The sequence below is a fragment of the Macrobrachium nipponense genome, chromosome 5 (genome assembly GCF_015104395.2).
Source record: "Macrobrachium nipponense isolate FS-2020 chromosome 5, ASM1510439v2, whole genome shotgun sequence".
In the NCBI taxonomy this organism is placed as follows: Eukaryota; Metazoa; Arthropoda; class Malacostraca; order Decapoda; family Palaemonidae; genus Macrobrachium; species Macrobrachium nipponense.
The window spans coordinates 47,575,452-47,594,379 of record NC_061107.1 but is presented as its reverse complement, the minus strand read 5'-3'; the positions used below and the strand labels follow the sequence as shown (position 1 = coordinate 47,594,379).

At 35.3% G+C, this 18,928-nt stretch overlaps 1 protein-coding gene across 1 annotated transcript in view; it reads right to left on the bottom strand.

Annotated features, from left to right (window-relative positions):
• LOC135215775 (uncharacterized) overlaps positions 1-17,825 on the bottom strand; it is a 375,121-nt gene extending 357,296 nt beyond the window's left edge. Inside the window, exon 1 of the mRNA XM_064250725.1 lies at positions 17,635-17,825. Within this exon, the coding sequence (XP_064106795.1) occupies positions 17,635-17,825 (191 nt within the window). The remainder of the gene's footprint in view (positions 1-17,634) is intronic.
• Positions 17,826-18,928: the final 1,103 nt, after the last annotated feature.

Genomic DNA, 18,928 nt, shown 5'->3' with positions numbered 1-18,928 from the left:
TTGGAAAATTCGGGATTCGAAAGCTTATTGCCAGTTTTATAAGCTGATAGCTCTATGACTGTCGATTCGGACCTTAAGTAACCTATGTGTCGATCCAATATAGGTTCCTCGATTACATCGAGGACAAGTAAACTTGTAAATGACACATGAGGTCATCAATGGACCCAAAACGGTCCTTGAAGCTGAAAAGGCTACCGACATTCAGTGGGTTTGTAGGAATAATTTTGAGTTTTCATGGCAGGGAGATGACCAGACATTAAAGCGTGGAGTTCCTTATTATAAAAGGTTGTATTGTGAATAAAAGGAAGGCTGGCATAGAACGGTAATAATTTAGGAACGTGAGGAGTAGGATGACGTGGTCCTCATCAGGTTGCGTTGTGACCATTTACCCTCTTGACTCCCTGGGCACACTTTCAAATCTTTTGGGATAACGTACTATAGACCCTTGCTATCCTTTCAGCGTGTAAAATACGGCAAAATCGTTATGACTGACTGACGGCGTGGGCGAGGACTTGCAAATGCCTTAACCAATGACCAGGCTCCGAATTCAGGCCCCATGTATGCGTGATAGTTTTGACTTCTTCCCTCTTTCCTTATTGTCTTTGTTATTTTTTACTTTTTTACTGCTCGTGAGCAAGAGCCCGAGCTGAAACAAGGTCAGCTTAATAAAAAACAACAACAATAAATCAATTTCCATTCTTAGAATTTCTTGCCTTTTTTCCTCTTTCTCTCCTATTTTCTACTAGTTTGAACTGGGTTCTTTTGTCTTGTACGCTTTCAACTAACACACACACACACACACACACACACACACACGGATATCTCCTTATTTCGTCATGTACATCGTGCACGTACGTTGCCAAGAGATTGTTATGCTCGCATCTCGTCTTGAAAAATCATTAATGATTACCTTAACTATCAAAAACAAAAAAATAATTTCATCATAATGAGTATGAAATGAGTGTGACTGTGGCCAAGAATGGCTTTAGTTCAGCAAAATTTTGATTGCCAGCTATCACTTTGTACATTAGTACTTCAATGGTGAAGCCAGCCGACAGATTTAATTACGATCATAACAATGCACGACGAATGTTTTTTCTGGGCGGAAAAGAACGTGGAAAGTCAGTAGTACTTAGTTAGGGTATCTTCTGTGGAAGAAACGGTTCACAGGATAGAGTTGTTTGTTTACTCTGATGGACGAGAGGGTACGACTCATGCAATGTGCATTTTTGTGTTATACGAGATGAAACTCCTCAAGAGACTGAAGGAGGAAAACTAACGCAAGAGGTCAAAGTTGCAAAGGGGAATCAAAACAGCAGGAAAATGTAGGATATTTTCCGATTTAATTTAATTAAATCCTTCTTAATTTACGAAAGCTACACAGAAATATGGGCAATCAGAAATAACAAATACTACATTTAGAAATAATCTTTTTGATATTGTAGTAAAGAACCAATGCATGAAAGAATTTATCCGGTCACAAACCTAAATGTTCCAGTTTTTTTTTAACATTAATTCCTGAGAGATGAGAGAGAGAGAGAGGAGAGAGGAGAGAGATGCAGAGAGAGACGAGAGAGAGATTAGAGAGAGAGAGAGAGAGAGAGAGAGAGAGGATGGTTAGCATAACCGCGCTGGGAATAATATTTTAACAGCTTTTATGAGAATCATCGTTAAACGCGGCAAATACTCTAGCATATCATTTCCAGGCAGTTGAATATATCTCGGGAACATTTTGCTCTTAAGGCCACGTCGTATAATGAGTGTAACTTACGACAATTTCTAGAATTTTTTCCTCCTATTTAACAAATGGGTTCATTATACGAAAGGTATTTGTTACCCATGAAATCACGGTGATCTCACACTTGGGGTGAGAATCTCAGCTGTACAAAGAAGAGATAACGAAGTGGTTAAGTGGTTTTTGCACTTACTGTCTTCAAGTGGTTGGGCTTGCTGACGATATGGAAATGAACGCTGTCTGTTTTCGTAATTCCTTGGACAAGTCTTGGGGGTTCAAAGGCTTATTTTCCTATGTGTTTTCCTTTGAATGTGAGATAGCGTTAATTAGAATTTGTATCGTAGTTTTCGTTTCTTTTGAAAACTGCTGCCGTGAGTCTCTGTTTCTCCGGTTGTCTGGTTCCTATGGAGTATTCTGAACGCAAGTCAACAACCATTGAAAATTGAAAGAATGCATTTCGTTGAATGGATTTCGAAAAGAGCACTCGAAAATGGCAACACAACAGGGTCATTATGGGGTAATGAAAAGTGCCAGTGGTTCCACGTAACTTAGTGGTAAAGCTGATGGGAGGCGATTTGGCCAATGCCCTCCTGATATTTACCCTTCAATAACTTCAACAATTTCAAAAAGAAAGATATGAAAAGGGTAACAAACTAAGAGAATTATTTGGGATTTAATTTTCAAAATACCACGTAGGATATAACAGCATTTGCTTTAAAAGGAACGAAAAATGAAAGTGAGTCTATACGGTGAAAAGTGACCTCAAATCCTTAGGGAATGCTATAATGGTTTCTAGATTTTGGTGCTCTTATTCTACATTCGCTCGACAGTTATTCTGACATTGTTTATATGGGACTGCTCTTAATTAAAACTAAAGGCAGCTGTATTTTCATTACTGACATAATTCTAATTCTTAAGCCTGTCTGGGATTTGACTTAGAAGAACTCTAGCAATATTGAAGGTAAGCCTTCGAAATTAACTACTTAATTAGACCATGATGCAAGAGGGAAATTTCCAAAACACCACCGATGTCACAGAGACGTCATTGACACAAGAGCAAAGAGAGCAAAAGAAAAACTCTGCATTAGTAAACATTATGGAATAGATTATTTTATTATCACATCCATGAGTGCACCTGTTACAAGAAGTTTCCACCCTTCAAATGATTAGATATTACGAATATTTCCAGTGGTAATGAATGGCAATTCAGAATTATGTAGATTTGTAATAAATGCTACGATTCCTGAGGAACAACTTTGATACTGGTAACGCTTAAGGTTCACATTCTGAAAACACCACTTATATAATTGAAAACCACCTTTGCAAAGTTTAAAACATAAGGAATAATATCAAAGCTTCACTAGTTTGATCACTATGAGCAATGAAAATGGCAATTTTGATCAAAATTCCGAAATTTTGGTAGACATTTAACACCGCATCTAAAACATGCAATAATATTAAAAACAATCACCTCAGCAATGTGATTTTACAATTCTAAAATCGTCATGAGAGGGTTTTCCCAAGTCAAGATATATATATATATATATATATATATATATATATATATATATATATATATATATATATATATGTAAGTGTTTACATAATAAAAATATGAATGTTAGCATATATATAAAAGATTGCTTGCAGGAATGTGATCAGACTAGAGACGCTAAAAGATGACGTATACCATAAGTATGTAGGCTAAGATAACATGCCGTCACCTGTAGTCATTCGATTGTTTATAAACATTAGTCCAAGCTCCCTGCTTGAGACAACTACCCCGACCTATAATTCAAACGGCCTACGTGATCTGTAGCGTGTCTCATTTGATTGTGTGTTCGTATGAAACTATGTCATTGTATGTATGTTCATGTGTTCGAACTACTGTCTGTTCCTTCATAACTTGTAACAGAGATGGTAGACAGGGAGAACAGAGTTAGCTATCGTCATTAGAAGACCTGTACCTCTTTACCTAAGCTTTATCATGTAGAGGAATAGGATTAGCCATCATCATTGGCAGAAGCGATCAAGCTATCGTTATTAGAAGACTTGTACAATCATATCTGATCTTCAGCATGTAAAACTTTAGAAGAATATATAATTTTTCATACTTAGTGTTTTCTACAAGAACCATCCTCACCATGAGTTTTAACACTCGTCGTCATAACCAACAAGATAATACCGACTTCGTAAATGATCTAACAAACCCCAGACACTCCATTGAAGATGGAAGTGCAATACCAACCGACTTAGCGTGAGATTATCGCTAGTCTAACATTACCTCATCAGGGCACCTTATCATACAAGGCACAAGCCCTAATATTGGTGGCCAGCGTACCAGAAGAACTATACAACGTCCTACGAAGAAAAACCAGAATAATAAACATGTATCATAAGAAGTCAACGACGACGGAAGCAGCTGATTCTTCAAGCAACATAGTATCATCGTTAGTGAGCGACTTCAGAAAACAACAAGAACTCTTTAACGACGACGAAAGCAAGAGATTCTTCAAGCAACTTAGTATCATCATTAGTGAATAACTTCAAGAAACAAAAACCGACGTGTCCTTTTTCTACGACAACGCAAGCTTCGTCTCTCATTAGAATCATTCAAGAAAACATCGTTAGTGAGCGTTTCCGCACTGCAAGAAAACAAAACCAAAGAACGCGTCTGCAGCATCGAGATCTTTCAAGGGCTCGAATCATCGAAACAACGCGCACAGGGGAAAAAACTGAAGCCAAACCAGGTCATCCGCTAAATAGAGAAGGAGGACCAAGGCCAGATGTGTCGTTATCGGGAACACCGTGACTTCCACAAAAGCAAGCTAAGTACAATTTTTTATTCATTTGGAGTACTTTGAGTGTTTTCCTTGTTTGCAGGTCGAATTTCGTTATTCCTGTGGCTGAAGTTACGAGAAATTCTTAATCTTACTTTTTTACAGAAATTATCAACATCATTGAGATTTCGCTACTGCGAGTTTTTATCTTTGAGTGTCTGTTTCCAGAAGTTCTACTGAAATATCATAATCATATACTATGTTAATTTTATCATTTTGGGTGATTATTAATCCCTTACGTAACAAATCATATTAAACAGTGAATATGCGTTTACGCAGTGGACGTCTGTATTTATACAGATGCATGGATAGGGTTTTGGGTCGTTAAGCACCGTAGTGATTAGAAAAACACACAAAAACAAGTGGAACACCCGTACAAATCTAGATAAATTAGAGGTAACACTATTTCGGGTCATGACAATAAATGCTCCTTTGCAAAGTCCGATCGCAGTTTTAGCCTTGAGTTTTGAGTATAAAAATATCGAACCTCAATGACTCCAACTTAACTTTTAAAATATGGCTGGATTGCAAGGAATAAACATGTCTGTTAAAAAACTTTCATCAGGCTAAATGCGCTGACCAGGATCCCTCACTATTTCAAATTTTAGCAAAGAATGAAGTACAAACAGTTAATATTGAATGCAGTAGTGATAACTTGTCTTATTAGTAATCGCTCAGTTCCTAATAGTTCGTCATTCATTGCTTTATACGTAACCAGCAACATCATGCTAAAAACACACAATAGTTGCCGATGGTAATAAAGAGAAGGATCTTAATTATTACACATAGAAACAGTAGCCCGTTCAGAATCAAACAAGCAAACTCGGTGACTGTGTCACCTAGTCAAGCGGTCAAGGTCAGTCAAAAACTGCCGAAGTGTTCAAAGCATAGCAAATTCCATACAATAAGCGACTCTAGCAGAGTGGGGAAAAGCGATGGTTGGTTCATACATACCGATATCTTTTTGAATTAAAAAGGATTTTCCTATGAAACACACGACCGTATAAAGTAATCAGAGCAGGTTTTCGTTTTGTTTTTTAATACGTAAGTTATTATAAGTAGTGGTGGATAAAGCCCAACTGTACGCGCCGTAAAAAATTAGAATATCTTGTTTATTCCTTTAGTACACGAAATATCCTGTATTTACGGACTCACCGTCTGTTGTTCGAACTTCCCTAATGAGAAGTCCGGATAGCGAGCGTTTACAGATACCTCTATAGTTATAAAAAACATTGATCTGTATCTAGTGTAATTGTAAGATTCATCTAGGGGTATACAAAATATTATCTTACATCCTGCAAAATAAGGCGTGTTTATCAAAGGGAAATCCTATAAACCTTCAAACATATTAAAATCCGTTTGAACAAAAATGAGACAGTTAATCAAATAATAACTTATATAAAAGGAATCTATACATTTGTCTCATAAATCGTAACATTGTTCAAATGACCCAACAGAATTCTCCCACAACCGCAGTCGCACTTTGCACGCAAAATTTCGAGAAGCATGCACCCTCGAATGTCTTAGTGCGTGTAAAAAGACTTTGCTGGGAAATGAAATTTTAATCCTTCCCCGACACTCTGAAATATAACGATTTCCGCGAACAAAGCCCTAAAAGTATACATATCGTGGATACGGAAGTTATAAATATCGCATTTTTGTTTTTTTTTTCATTGTTGCTAATTTTTAATCACGCCCAACCAGTCGTGGATGAATCTCTCTGATAATCTATCTAAAAGTAATATCCGTAAAGTCATTCAAGCAGAGGTGATTCAGCAGAATTTTTTTTTATCTTCTACCTGAATACCAGGAAGTTTCTCCACTAGCGAGTGATCTCTGGGAGAAAAAACGGATGTCATTGAAAACAAAAATACGGTCTAAGGACAAACATAAAGCTATATACGTACCTTCGCATAGACTCTCAATGAAATTTCAAAATAGAGATAAACATGACGAAGTTGAAAAATGTTTAGTAATGGAGTTCATTAGGAAAATCATATAAGCCCATATAATTTTTTCCCTCAAACGTCATGCCATAAAGATCGGACTTGGCGTATCTGCGCTAGATTTCTGTCGCTTAAACAAGGAAACGACTCCCGATTTCCAGTTTCCAGTGCCATGTACCGACGACATCTTATCTCTGTTAGGTTAGAATAAATTTTTTTCACCAACTTGGACTTACTTAAATGCTTTTACCAGATACCATTACCTAAGTGATTGTACCTCATACACCGTTTTTCAGCACACTCAGGGGACATTATCAATTTTTACGTATGCCTCCAGCTTACGTTGCGCCCCAATTACAATATAGTGTTTGGAGACTTTTAAGGGATACCCTACATGCTTATATGGTTGGTCTTGTAATCTTTTCTAATACCTTAGAAGTACATTCACATAAAGTAGAGCTAGTGTTACAGAGACAAAGACAAATAATCTCAGAGTAAAATATCTAAATGTGAGTTTTTTAAAACCGAACATGTTGATCTAGGTTTTATGTGTCTAGTCAAGGTCTTTAAAAGTAGTCCATGTAAGGTGTCGGCTATTCATAACTTTCCGGTAACTTATTAACGTAAAAAGGGGGATACAGCACTTTGGCGCTGTAGTGGGTTATTACAATCGTATGTAAATATTTAACTCTTCAATCATGACAGCTCCTTTAACAGATCTTACGAAGAAGAGCGTAGTTTTATTATGGTCTGAAAGCATAACAGGCGTTCGATATCTTAAAAGCAGAAAATGCAGCTCACCTAACTTAAAAATCCCTGATTTAAATAAGGAATTTTTTTTTTATTGCAACAGACCGCCCTCAGACCAAGGTAAGAGGGATACTACTTCAGTAATATGATAAAACAGTTCTTCCCTATAGCTTTTATTCACGTAAACTAAAGCCCTCTGAAAGTAAATATGCAGTAATAGGCAAGGAAGGGCTAGGTATCTTTAACACTAGTACATTTTAAGTTCATAATCTATGGCTATCCTGATAAAGTCCTTACTGAACATGAGTCCTTTACCGAGTTTTTCAAAGGCTTTAATCACAGTCCAAAAGGACCTCCGGTGACAAATGATCATTCAGGTCTTTGGAGCCAAGATAAGATATCTACCTGGGAAAGCAAATATCATAGCTGACGCATTATCCCGCAATCCCGCACCATACAGCAAAGAACCATTAATTAGACTAAAAGATATAGAAACATCCGTGCCTATTGTTAAAACCGTATCTAAACAAGAAAATTCCTTAAACCCAAGAGATCACGACCATTGAATAAATCTGGGTTGGAGCGCAGAACTGTTACAAACTGAACAAAGCAAGTGTCAACAGTGATAAGCAAAACAATAAACACCAAACAATAAACACTTCGAACGGAAACAAGGTCAGCAGCTAAGCAAAACCAATAAACACTTCGAACGGAAACATGGTCAGCGGCTAAGCAAACCAATAAACACTTCGAGCAGAAACCCTAAAGCAAAAATATATTTAAAGTATGTGTATCAGAATAATGTAATCAAATGTAATATATGGTAGGACCGTGACGAGGAAAACCCGAAGAAACACAGCAGATGACTAACGACCAGGTAGTAATAATAATCTCTTTCATACCAATCGTCATAAACGGTTGCATTCCGTCATCCAGGGTTCCCTACTATGTCACAGAAAGCCAAATCACTCATTTTACTGGCCTACAATGCTTACAGATATAAAAAAAGCACATAACTAATTGTAACCCGTGTCATGAAAAAACAAGGGGGGGGGATACACTAAGACACCTGTCAGTTAAGGGCCTATCCTGTGCCAAATCAATCCTTGAAAGAATATACGTAGAAATTATTAACAGAATTACGAGTCTGACAGAGGGAACACTTCTTAGTGTTAATAGTTCCTTGACACGTTATATAGAATAATAGCACTAAAAACAAAACCCGCAATTGAGTGCGTTAGGAATATTTATGAGCTAAATCAGTAAATAGGAATTCAACACATAATAATCTGTGACTCGGGTGGTGTAAAAGTAAATCAATAATAATCTCCTTAACACGTTGTGAATTCCTTTCCATTAAGAAAACCAATAATATATTTATCGCCCAGAGTCAATCGGTTTGGTAGAATAACTGATAATTAAATAGGAAGTGTCAATGTCTTACGAGTTACAACTCGTGATGTTGGATCCGAACTGGTTATAGCGGCTCTCGCGGTTTTAAATACCTTTATCATTCATATCTCGTATCTGTAGAAATGATACCGCAAGTAGCCTTATACGGTACGCCGCTAGAACACTTTTCCACATATTCAAGCCAACCATTAATTTATCAAATATATTATAAAACTATATAAATAAATAAATATAAAAAAATAAAATAAATATGGATACAAGTGGAGTCAATATAATACACTCCGTAAGAAGTCGGAAGGGTTACAAATTATAATAAAAAAGGAATCACGATAAAATCAATAAGCAAAACGTAACCATAGATAATTAAATATCCAAATATATATGCGTAAAGATTTGAACTCTAACTTAACGCTTTAGTAATGACAAATAAGCTAAAAGTTCAAAACACATATCAAAACCTACTGACATATTGTCTGTCCGGTTGATTTATATCGTAGTCAATGAAAAAAAAAAAAAAAAAAAAAAAAAAAAAACCAAAAAAAAAAAAAAAAAAAAAAAAAAAAAAAAAAAAAAAAAAAAAATAATAATAATAATAAAAATAAATAAATAAATAAATAAAATAAAATAAAAGAGATTTTAAAGTCAGGAAGTCTAGAAGTGAAAATCTTATCTATGGAATAATCCTATTATGAATCTTATACAGGGCTAATAATAATATATAGAATTTGTATGGAAACCTTTTTCATATAGTTTGAATAAGGAATATTTAATTTAACATAACTACAATTATGCAGCAACAGAAAACTAATATATTGTTCAATTTTGGTACTGTTTTTTTTTTCAGACATTCTTCTCATGTGGGTCGAGTATTAAAAAACAAAAAATTTTATCCTAAAGTCGTATTTGTTACAGCAAGTAACGTAACTCTTAGCTGGCTGAGAGCAATCTCCTGCCAAGTGACGACGTCATCATTGCCGTATCAGCATTTGTTCCTTTTAACCTCAATAATCTGCTTACACAGGCTTCATCTGTGTGTCGTCTCTGCTTGCAAAACAGATTGGCACTGGAGAAAGGAATGCTTAGCCCGAACTTCTCATGGACAAGGCAGACGTTAGGTACAAGTGTCTATCGGTGTGCGCAATGCAACTTTAGCTAAGGAGTTGCAATCATTTTAAAATTAATAACAAAATAAGTCAAATAGAATTTCTATAACAACAAATGAATTAATTTTTCTGAACCTCATAGACATTTAGAAGTATCAAGATTATATATGCGAAATATTTACTTGCAACATTAGCCTATTACAATTCAAGTAAAACATTCATGGGAAAATGTCACATTTTCTTGAAAAACCCAAAGTTTATTTAGAAATTAGTTACATAGTGGGTTTTTTTTTCGTTGCATCTCCTACCTATTAATAATGTTTTAAAAGTTAACCTCAGAGGATGCGCACGAGAAAATTGAATATGAAACTTTTGTTAGGGCACATAGAATCATGATTAATCTTCTCTTTGATCTTATGTTGCCTGGCAATCTTACAATTAGCTCCGTTTTCCACTTCTTTGTCTAGTAACTTACTACCAGTAATATCGAATTTTCTTTGGGATTCGTATTGAATATCTGTTTATTTTTTTATAATTATGGATATTTTTACAGTCCTCATAGACCTGGATAGGTTCACTCATTGTTAATGCCATGGATAAAAAAGTTTGTACAGCGGACTCTTTTGAATTCCAAAATATCAGCGAATTCATGTGGGTTAAGTCTGGTCTAAATGGCTCTCTTCCCTCCCCTGTATTTGGATGTCGTCTGAATTTACTTTGCCCTTGTGACAAGTATAATTTCACTTGCAGGCTGATTAATGGAACCTGGTTACAGTATCCTGCAGTACGAGAGTTTCACATCGCAACTTCAAAAAATCGTTCGTCGCAGCGACGACTACAGTCAAGTAACAACCGCCTACAATGTGAAAGGAATTTCATGGACTTCTTCGACCGACACGTATCTCGTCGTTAATCTCGTTTTAATGCGGAATGCTCCGGCGGCTGTCGGAATCGACTACGAATGGGACATACTTCCGACAATTACGACCCGAAGGATATTCAACTCTACTTTGCTGGCGAAGGGACTCGTGCTGATGGGGATGTTTTTTTTTATTCATCGCGAAAACGTAATCGTGTAGCTTAGGATGCAGAGAATAAGTATGAGCGCAAACAATAGAACGTTGGACCCGCCAAGGCAAATTTTCCCCTTGTTTTAACCCTGTGAAAATAGGCCGTTTCATGGGCCATAGGTGGTTTTGTCTGGAACTGCGTAATGGACGAAAAGTGGTTCGAAAGCTAGTTAAAAATGTGAAGTAGTATAACCTCGTCATGTATCCTATAAATATTAAAGTATCATGTATCCTCCATATATATAAAGTATCATGTATCCTATATATAAATGATCATAAATAACAGAATCGAAATATATTTTTTTTTGCGTGGTACGCACTAGGAATCTATATATAAAGATCATAAATAACAGAGTCGGAAAATATATCTTTGCGTATACGCAATAGGAATCTCTTATATAAATGATCATAAATAACAGAATCTAAATATATCTTTGCGTGTACGCAATAGGAATCTATTTAAAGTGCACATATATTAATCATAATTATATGAATCCATATACATATGTATAAACAAATCAGGTAGCCTATAATCAATCTGTTACCTTTTATCTACCAATATCTGCAGTTATATGAGTTAGTATATTGATTAATGTATCAGATATATAACATTTTGCATAAAAATCAACGAATCAATCAGCATAAACAATAATAATTTTATCAATTCATATATGAAATTTTTTATCAGTTAAAATATGATTTTTATCATGTTAATCTTCATTCTATGCAATTATCAGAGTACATTAGTATTTTCTGTAGCATATGTATCTTAATGAGATGAAGTGAAAAAACTGTATCATTTATATATCCGTGATCACTATTATTTACCAATATCATTGTTTTTTTTTTTTTTTTTTTTTTTATATTTTATTACTTGAATCAATTCATGTACACCATGAATTTTTATTGTTACTAATATATATATATATATATATATATATTCACATAGTGTCTGTATCACACTCCTATAAGTCAAATGCAAGTCAAGTTTGAGTAATATTCAGTAGCTGGTTTTGGTAGCTGACCGAGCTAATGTAAGTGTTTACACATAATAAAAATATGGAATGTTTGTCCATATATATAAAAAGATTGCTTGCAGGAATGTGATCAGACTAGAGACGACTAAAGATGACGTATACCATAAGTATGTAGGCTAAGATAACATGCCGTCACCTGTAGTCATTCGATGTTTATAAAAACATTAGTCCAAGCTCCCCTGCTTGAGACAACTACCCCGACCTATAATTCAAACGGCCTACGTGATCTGTAGCGTGGTCTCATTTGATTGCTGTGTTCGTATGAAACTATGTCATTTGTATGTATGTTCATATGTTCGAACTACTGTCTGTTCCTTCATAACTTGTAACAGAGATGGTAGACAGGGAGAACAGAGTTAGCTATCGTCATTAGAAGACCTGTACCTCTTTACCTAAGCTTTATCATGTAGAGGAATAGGATTAGCCATCATCATTGGCAGAAGCGATCAAGCTATCGTTATTAGAAGACTTGGTACAATCATATCTGATCTTCAGCATGTAAAACTTCAGAAGAATATATAATTTTTCATACTTAGTGTTTTCTACAAGAAACCTCCTCACCATGAGTTTAACACATCGTCGTCATAACCAACAAGATAATACCGACTTCGTAAATGATCTACAAACCCCAGACACTCCATTGAAGATGGAAGTGCAATACCAACCGACTTAGCGTGAGATTATCGCTAGTCTAACATTACCTCATAGGGCGCCTTATCATACAAGGCACAAGCCCTAATATATATATATATATATATATATATATATATATATATATATATATATATATATATATATATATATATATATATATACAATAACAATGATAACACGAGTGTGGATTCCCTTGAACTTCCTCCCAACAAATGTGTATTTGTTCGAGAGATTCCTCCAGAATTTCTCCCCGTGTATCTCTTCGCCACTTTCCAGCTAAGTCCGCCATCATCGCTCTGGGCCCCTAAAATCCAGTATAATCGATACAGCCCCGAATTTCCTGTTTCATTTTGGTTCGCGCTGTATTGTATTGGTTTCTCCTTTATTGAGCAGCTCATGGAAATGCCGGAACATTACTTACTGGAAAATGCAACGAGGCCACTTCATTACTATGAAGGTCTCTTGGGCCTTTTTGGGGATACGGTTTTGAGAAATGAACTTATGGTCTTTAAAAAAACAAGAATGGATAAAATATTCACGGGATGATGATTTTTAACATGATTTATTTTATACTCAGCAATGACATCTTTCACAAGTTTATTAAAACATTTTCAAAATTATAATATACTAGCTGCTGTACCCGGCGTTGCTCGGGATAAAACGGGTATGCCATCCGTGATGACAACCCCTACAGGCAGATTATGCAATCACTTTCAAAATAAGTAATCATTTGGGATACCTGTCGAGCCGAAGAAGGTTTGAAAAATCCGAAGAGTGATTACATATTTGTTACCGAGTCAAAAAAGTTTTGAAAATTCTGAAGAGTTTATTTACTGTCAATCCCTGAAAGTTATAAAAAATTAGGGTGTATGAAAAGAGTGGTTAAGGCCCCCTTAGAAATGGTCCTCGAAATACGGAATTGACTAAAACCTTCTTGTGGGGGAGGGAAGTCTATAATGAAAATTTGGTAGCCCTAACTTTCATAGTCTGGGCATGTATAACAAACAGACAAACAGACAGACAAAAATTGACTTATAAATACATAGATTTTGAAGAAAATTGGTTCATGATGATATCACTTTCAGCATGGTACCAGTGCACCTTGTTTATTCTTCATTTTGAATAAATTGATTTATTCAATAACTTTTGACTTGAATGAACTGGTTAATATGGAAAAGGAGCTACACTAAATTTCTTCATTTTAATCATCCAATGTGAGGCAGTTTCTATTCATACCTTTACACATACTTATAATCTAATTCTTCCTTTCTTCCCGTTTTCATTTTGTCTTTCCACACCATATCCGAAAAAAGAAAGAATTTTTACTTCTCAGTTTTGGTAATTTGAGTTAGGCAATTTCTTGTTCATACAAATTTTGCATTGTATAAAAAATACTATTAAATGGATTTAATATTTTGTGGAAATCGATCTCAGTTGGAAGCACAGATTTTCACTCGCTTCCCTGAACCAAATTTTTCCATTTTCAGAATAGTGAGCCTGAATCCTCCTCCTTTTGCCAGTTGCCAGATCAATCATTTCCTCACAGCTGTGGGAATTGATACTGGCCTGGTCAGGTAGAGAGTAAATAGACCACGACATGAGACTCAACACTAGCTCTAAGTTTGGGTGTTTATTCTACCTATCTATCTAACTATCTATGTATCTATATATTTACATATATAGATACATATGTATACACACATATACCTATATATATATGCATGCATATGCATATACATATATAAACTATACATATATATATATATGTATATATATACGTAGTTATATATAATATATATATATATATATATATATATATATATATATATACATATTATGTTTGCATATGTATACATATATATATACTTACACTATATATATATATAATATATATATATCATATATATATATATATATATATATATATATGTATGGTTTGTTTGTGACACTCTCAGAGAGGAAGCAATATGTAAAACTTACCTCTTCGAGACACTCTGGTAGCGATGACCTGAGCAGCAGGCACCCACTCTCTCTCTCACACACACACACACACTCTCTCTCTCTCTCTCTCTAACCGACTAATCGACCTCTGTGCAACTCACATATCACAATTACCTCAGGTCGTTAAATTAGATTCGCAAATAAAAAAAAAAACTTTATTTACTAAATAACAAAAGGACTAACTGAATAAGTCTGATTTTCAAAGAACAAAATGATTAACTAAATATGACCCAAATAATGTACCATTATAAAAGGTATAATTCAAAACAGGAAACCCGAATAACCCTGTGATCGGACAAAACCCGTCCACCCCTTTTTCTGCAATAACTAGACACCAGTCATAAGATAGGTAATCAAAAAGGTCACTAACACACTCCATTTCAGAACCGTCTGAAATGAAAAAAGGAATCCCACATAAATAAATTGTAAAAAAAAAAATAATATGAAAACCAGTTTCTCCTGTAACAAACGTTATATGAAAGAGGACATCTCTGAAACAAATATTTAAGATACAAAAGACAAAGTTACACTGGGCATAAATGTATGCTTACCTATTTCAGCTGCAATCACACACTAATACAGTAAAACGAGGCCGCTTCTAAATGCCCAGCTATCTTTCCTCCCATCATATAGGGGAACAGAGTGTTTTTTACGCATTTACGCACGAACTTTTAAGACACTCCCCTTGAGATGACGTCACTGATATGTAACAAAGTTCATGACGTCCATAGGAGACTAACTGAAACAAGATTCGGAAGTGTGCCTACTTCCACAAACGGACGAACATAAGCTCGACCTGCCCTTGATCGCGGCTGAGACAGTAATCCTCACATACTCCTTATCAAAAAAAGTGATGGGTGCACACTTTAATTGACATTGTGTTTATCTCTCCACAGTGCAGCAAAAAATTAAAATATGCATAATGACCAAGTTAATGAATTATATTGCAATGGTGTTCTTTTATATTTCATCATTACTCATTCACCTCCCCATATATATATATATATATATATATATATATAATATATATATATTATATATATATATATATATATATATATATAATAATTGTACATACATATACACACACACACACACACACACCACACACAAACACACACACACCATATATATATATATAAGTATGTTGTAGGGAACAGTCTAAGGTAGCGTGACTGGTTTTATTCTTCACTGGAACATGTTGTTAATGGGATACTGTTGATGCTTTCAACATCGTACAAAGATGTTATGGTATCGGTCACATTCTTAAGTCTCTTTAAATCTTGGGCAAAAATTAAATGTATGTTTCCCTAAACACATTCATTCTTTTGCCTTAGAGTTCTTATAAACTTCCACCTTTAGTTTTGGGTAATTGAACTAAGTTTTTCTTTGGAAAAAAAAAACACCTGTAACTTTCATAAGTCGGTAACTTCGACTATGAGTTTTACTTAGTCTTTAGTCACTCTCGCAGATGCACTAGGTTGCCTGCTAGGGTCGCACTTCCACACTTTTAACTTATTCTGGTGGGACCCCCCCCTCTCTCTCTCTCTCTCATGTTCTTCTCTCTGTGTTGATCTGTCCTCTGGCTGTCCTATTTTGAGTAGCTATATGGAGGGGCAATTTCTATAAAAGAATCACTGTCCTACTGTATGCCTTAATGCATCTAGATCTTTTCTCGTTATTCTTTTCTGCTAAGCCGTTACTAGATGGATGCTATGGTTGTATCGCTGTTTTCCCATTGAATGCATAGGAAATGATTAAACTCGGTCTCATTATCTTAGATAATGAGCTGTGTGCACTATCTACAAAATATCTGATCAAAGAGAGCGATTGCACATTCTTCAGGTCCTTTACTAGTTAGTGGCATCAACTTTGCATATCTAGTGAAGCGCATCTGTACTCACTGGTATATTTTATTCCCGTTACTTGTGGTATGAAGACTGGTGATAAGATCTATAGCCACTCTTTCAAATGGAGTCTGTTTTTTTTGATAGGATATTTTTCCCTAGAGGTACTTCATTTCTGCTCTTCTCTTATAAATAAAGTTGCATGATTTGCAGCACTTCGCATAATTTACTAACATCTTTGTAAATTCCTTTCCACTAGAAAGATCTTTGTATTAGTCCTAACTGTCTTGTCCCTTCCTGGGTGAGCTCTTTAGGTCATCGTCATGCATTAGCTCAATGATTTTGTTTTTTGAGTCTTGGGTACTATCCTTTCATGGAGCACACCTAGTAATTGATCAAATGGGTCATATTCATGACGTCCAAATTATTATTTCGGTTAATCCCTGTTTACTGAATTTCATTCATTTCGCACATATTTAAAGATCTCCTTTAAATCTTCATCTCTTTCTTGTTCTCTTATGAAATTTTGCCTGGAAATCTCTTTCTGTATAATGCATGGTGAATACATGTATGTCATTGCTTATTGGTTCACCCTGTTCAGCCTTTTGACTTATCATGTTTATACTATCACTTCGCAAAATATACACCTTGATAATGCATCTGCCACCTTATTTGCCATCCGTTGGAAAACATTTCACCTCTATGTCATGGTATTGGGCTGTCATAAACCAACGGGGTTTCTATGTCCGGAAAAGTGTGTTTTAAGCATTTCTACTGCTGTTGAATGGTCAGTGAACACTGTTATCTTTATAGCCAAATGTGATATACCTGAAGCGCTATAAAGCGTTTATTATGGCTAGAGACTCTAGGACTGTTACTGAGTAGTTTACCTCTTTGGGCTTTCGTTTTCTACTGTAATATGCTACAGAATGATATTTATTATTGTGTCTTTGCATTAAGCATGCTACTATACCGATGCGTCTTGCATCCATAGCTGAAAGGAAGCTAAGTACTGGGGATGTGTTAATTCTTCTTTCAGTTCATCAAATTCTTCTTGTTGCTTTGTTGTCCATATGAATGATACTTGTTCCTTCAACATTCCCTCAGCTGAGCGGATATGATCACAAAGTTCTTATATACTTGCGGTAAAAACCCGTTAAACCCAAAAATAACTTCACATCTTTCTTACATTGAGGTGTAGGATATTACTTAACTGACGTATTCTTTAAGTCGTTTACTTCCACACTTCTTCAACTTTTCTTAATCTCTTTAGGACTTCTCTTTCTAGTTTTATGTGTTCCTTAGTTGTATCTGTTACTATTACCAAATCATCTATGTAGCGGTGTACATCTTTGCCTAATACATCACCTAAGATCTTATCCATTAATCTTACAAAAGTTACTGGGCTTGATTTTAGACCAAACAGCATCTTCACGTATTGGTATCTGCTGTTGCTAGTGGAGAAAGCAGTCAAAGGCTTACTTTCCTCGTCTAGAGGGATTTATAAGAATCCTTCCAACCAATCTATTGCAGTAAACTATTTCTTGGATCCTATTGAGGCGATAAGATCTCGTATTGAGGGTATTGGATATGAATAATTTTCAGGGATCTTATTTAATTTTCTGAAATCAACCACTACATTGTAGGTTTTGTCCTTTTTTGGAACTAGCAAAAGTGGAAAATACCACCGGGATTTTGATGGTTCTATTATCCTTCACCTATTCTTTCTTTGTACTTCTCTTACGATGCTCTCCTTCTGGGAATGTGCTACTCTGTACGCTGGTATGTAGATTGGTTTTGTGTTTGGTGGAATGTCTACTCTAAGCATTATTTCGCCTGAGGATTATCCAATGTATCGTCGTCTATAGCGGACTATATCCAGTAAGTCTATTAGTTTCTCTTTAACAAGATTTTCCTTAATGGCTTTCAAGTGAGATCTTATCTTAGCCTTTCTCAGTTTTATGCCCTGAGCAAAATTTTCATTTTCTTTAATGATTACTGATGCCATTTCCACGTCTACAACTCTAATGGGAATGGTGTATACTTCTGCTAGACCTATCTGTGTACCTTGTGTTAGCCTAACCTTTCCTTCTCTGTTATTTGTAACCTACAGAGCTATTTTACCCTGTCCAACTTCATGTGAACTAGAAGAGCAATGAACTTCATTTACTTGAGACCTTTCAGTATGTGTGAGAATTTCCTTCGCTTTGAAAATTGGTTTTATTGTTCTACATTTTATCCACGTGATCTCCCCAGGGTTTAAGTCTTAGCTCTTTCTTATTTCAAATAAGGTTCTTGATTGGATTCTAAATTGTTATTAATCTGTTGTGAACTCGTGCTGCATTCTGGATATCTTCCCTCTGTCTTATCTTTCTTAAGAATACTTGTCAGTGAGGAGTTCTCTCAAGTCTGTTTTTTTCTAATTAATTTACACAGAGGTATTCTAGAAATCTTATATGACTCATTTTAAACACTAATTGCTCTCCAGGTGCATCAATGTTGATCCCTCGTCTACCCATAGTTGGGTAACCA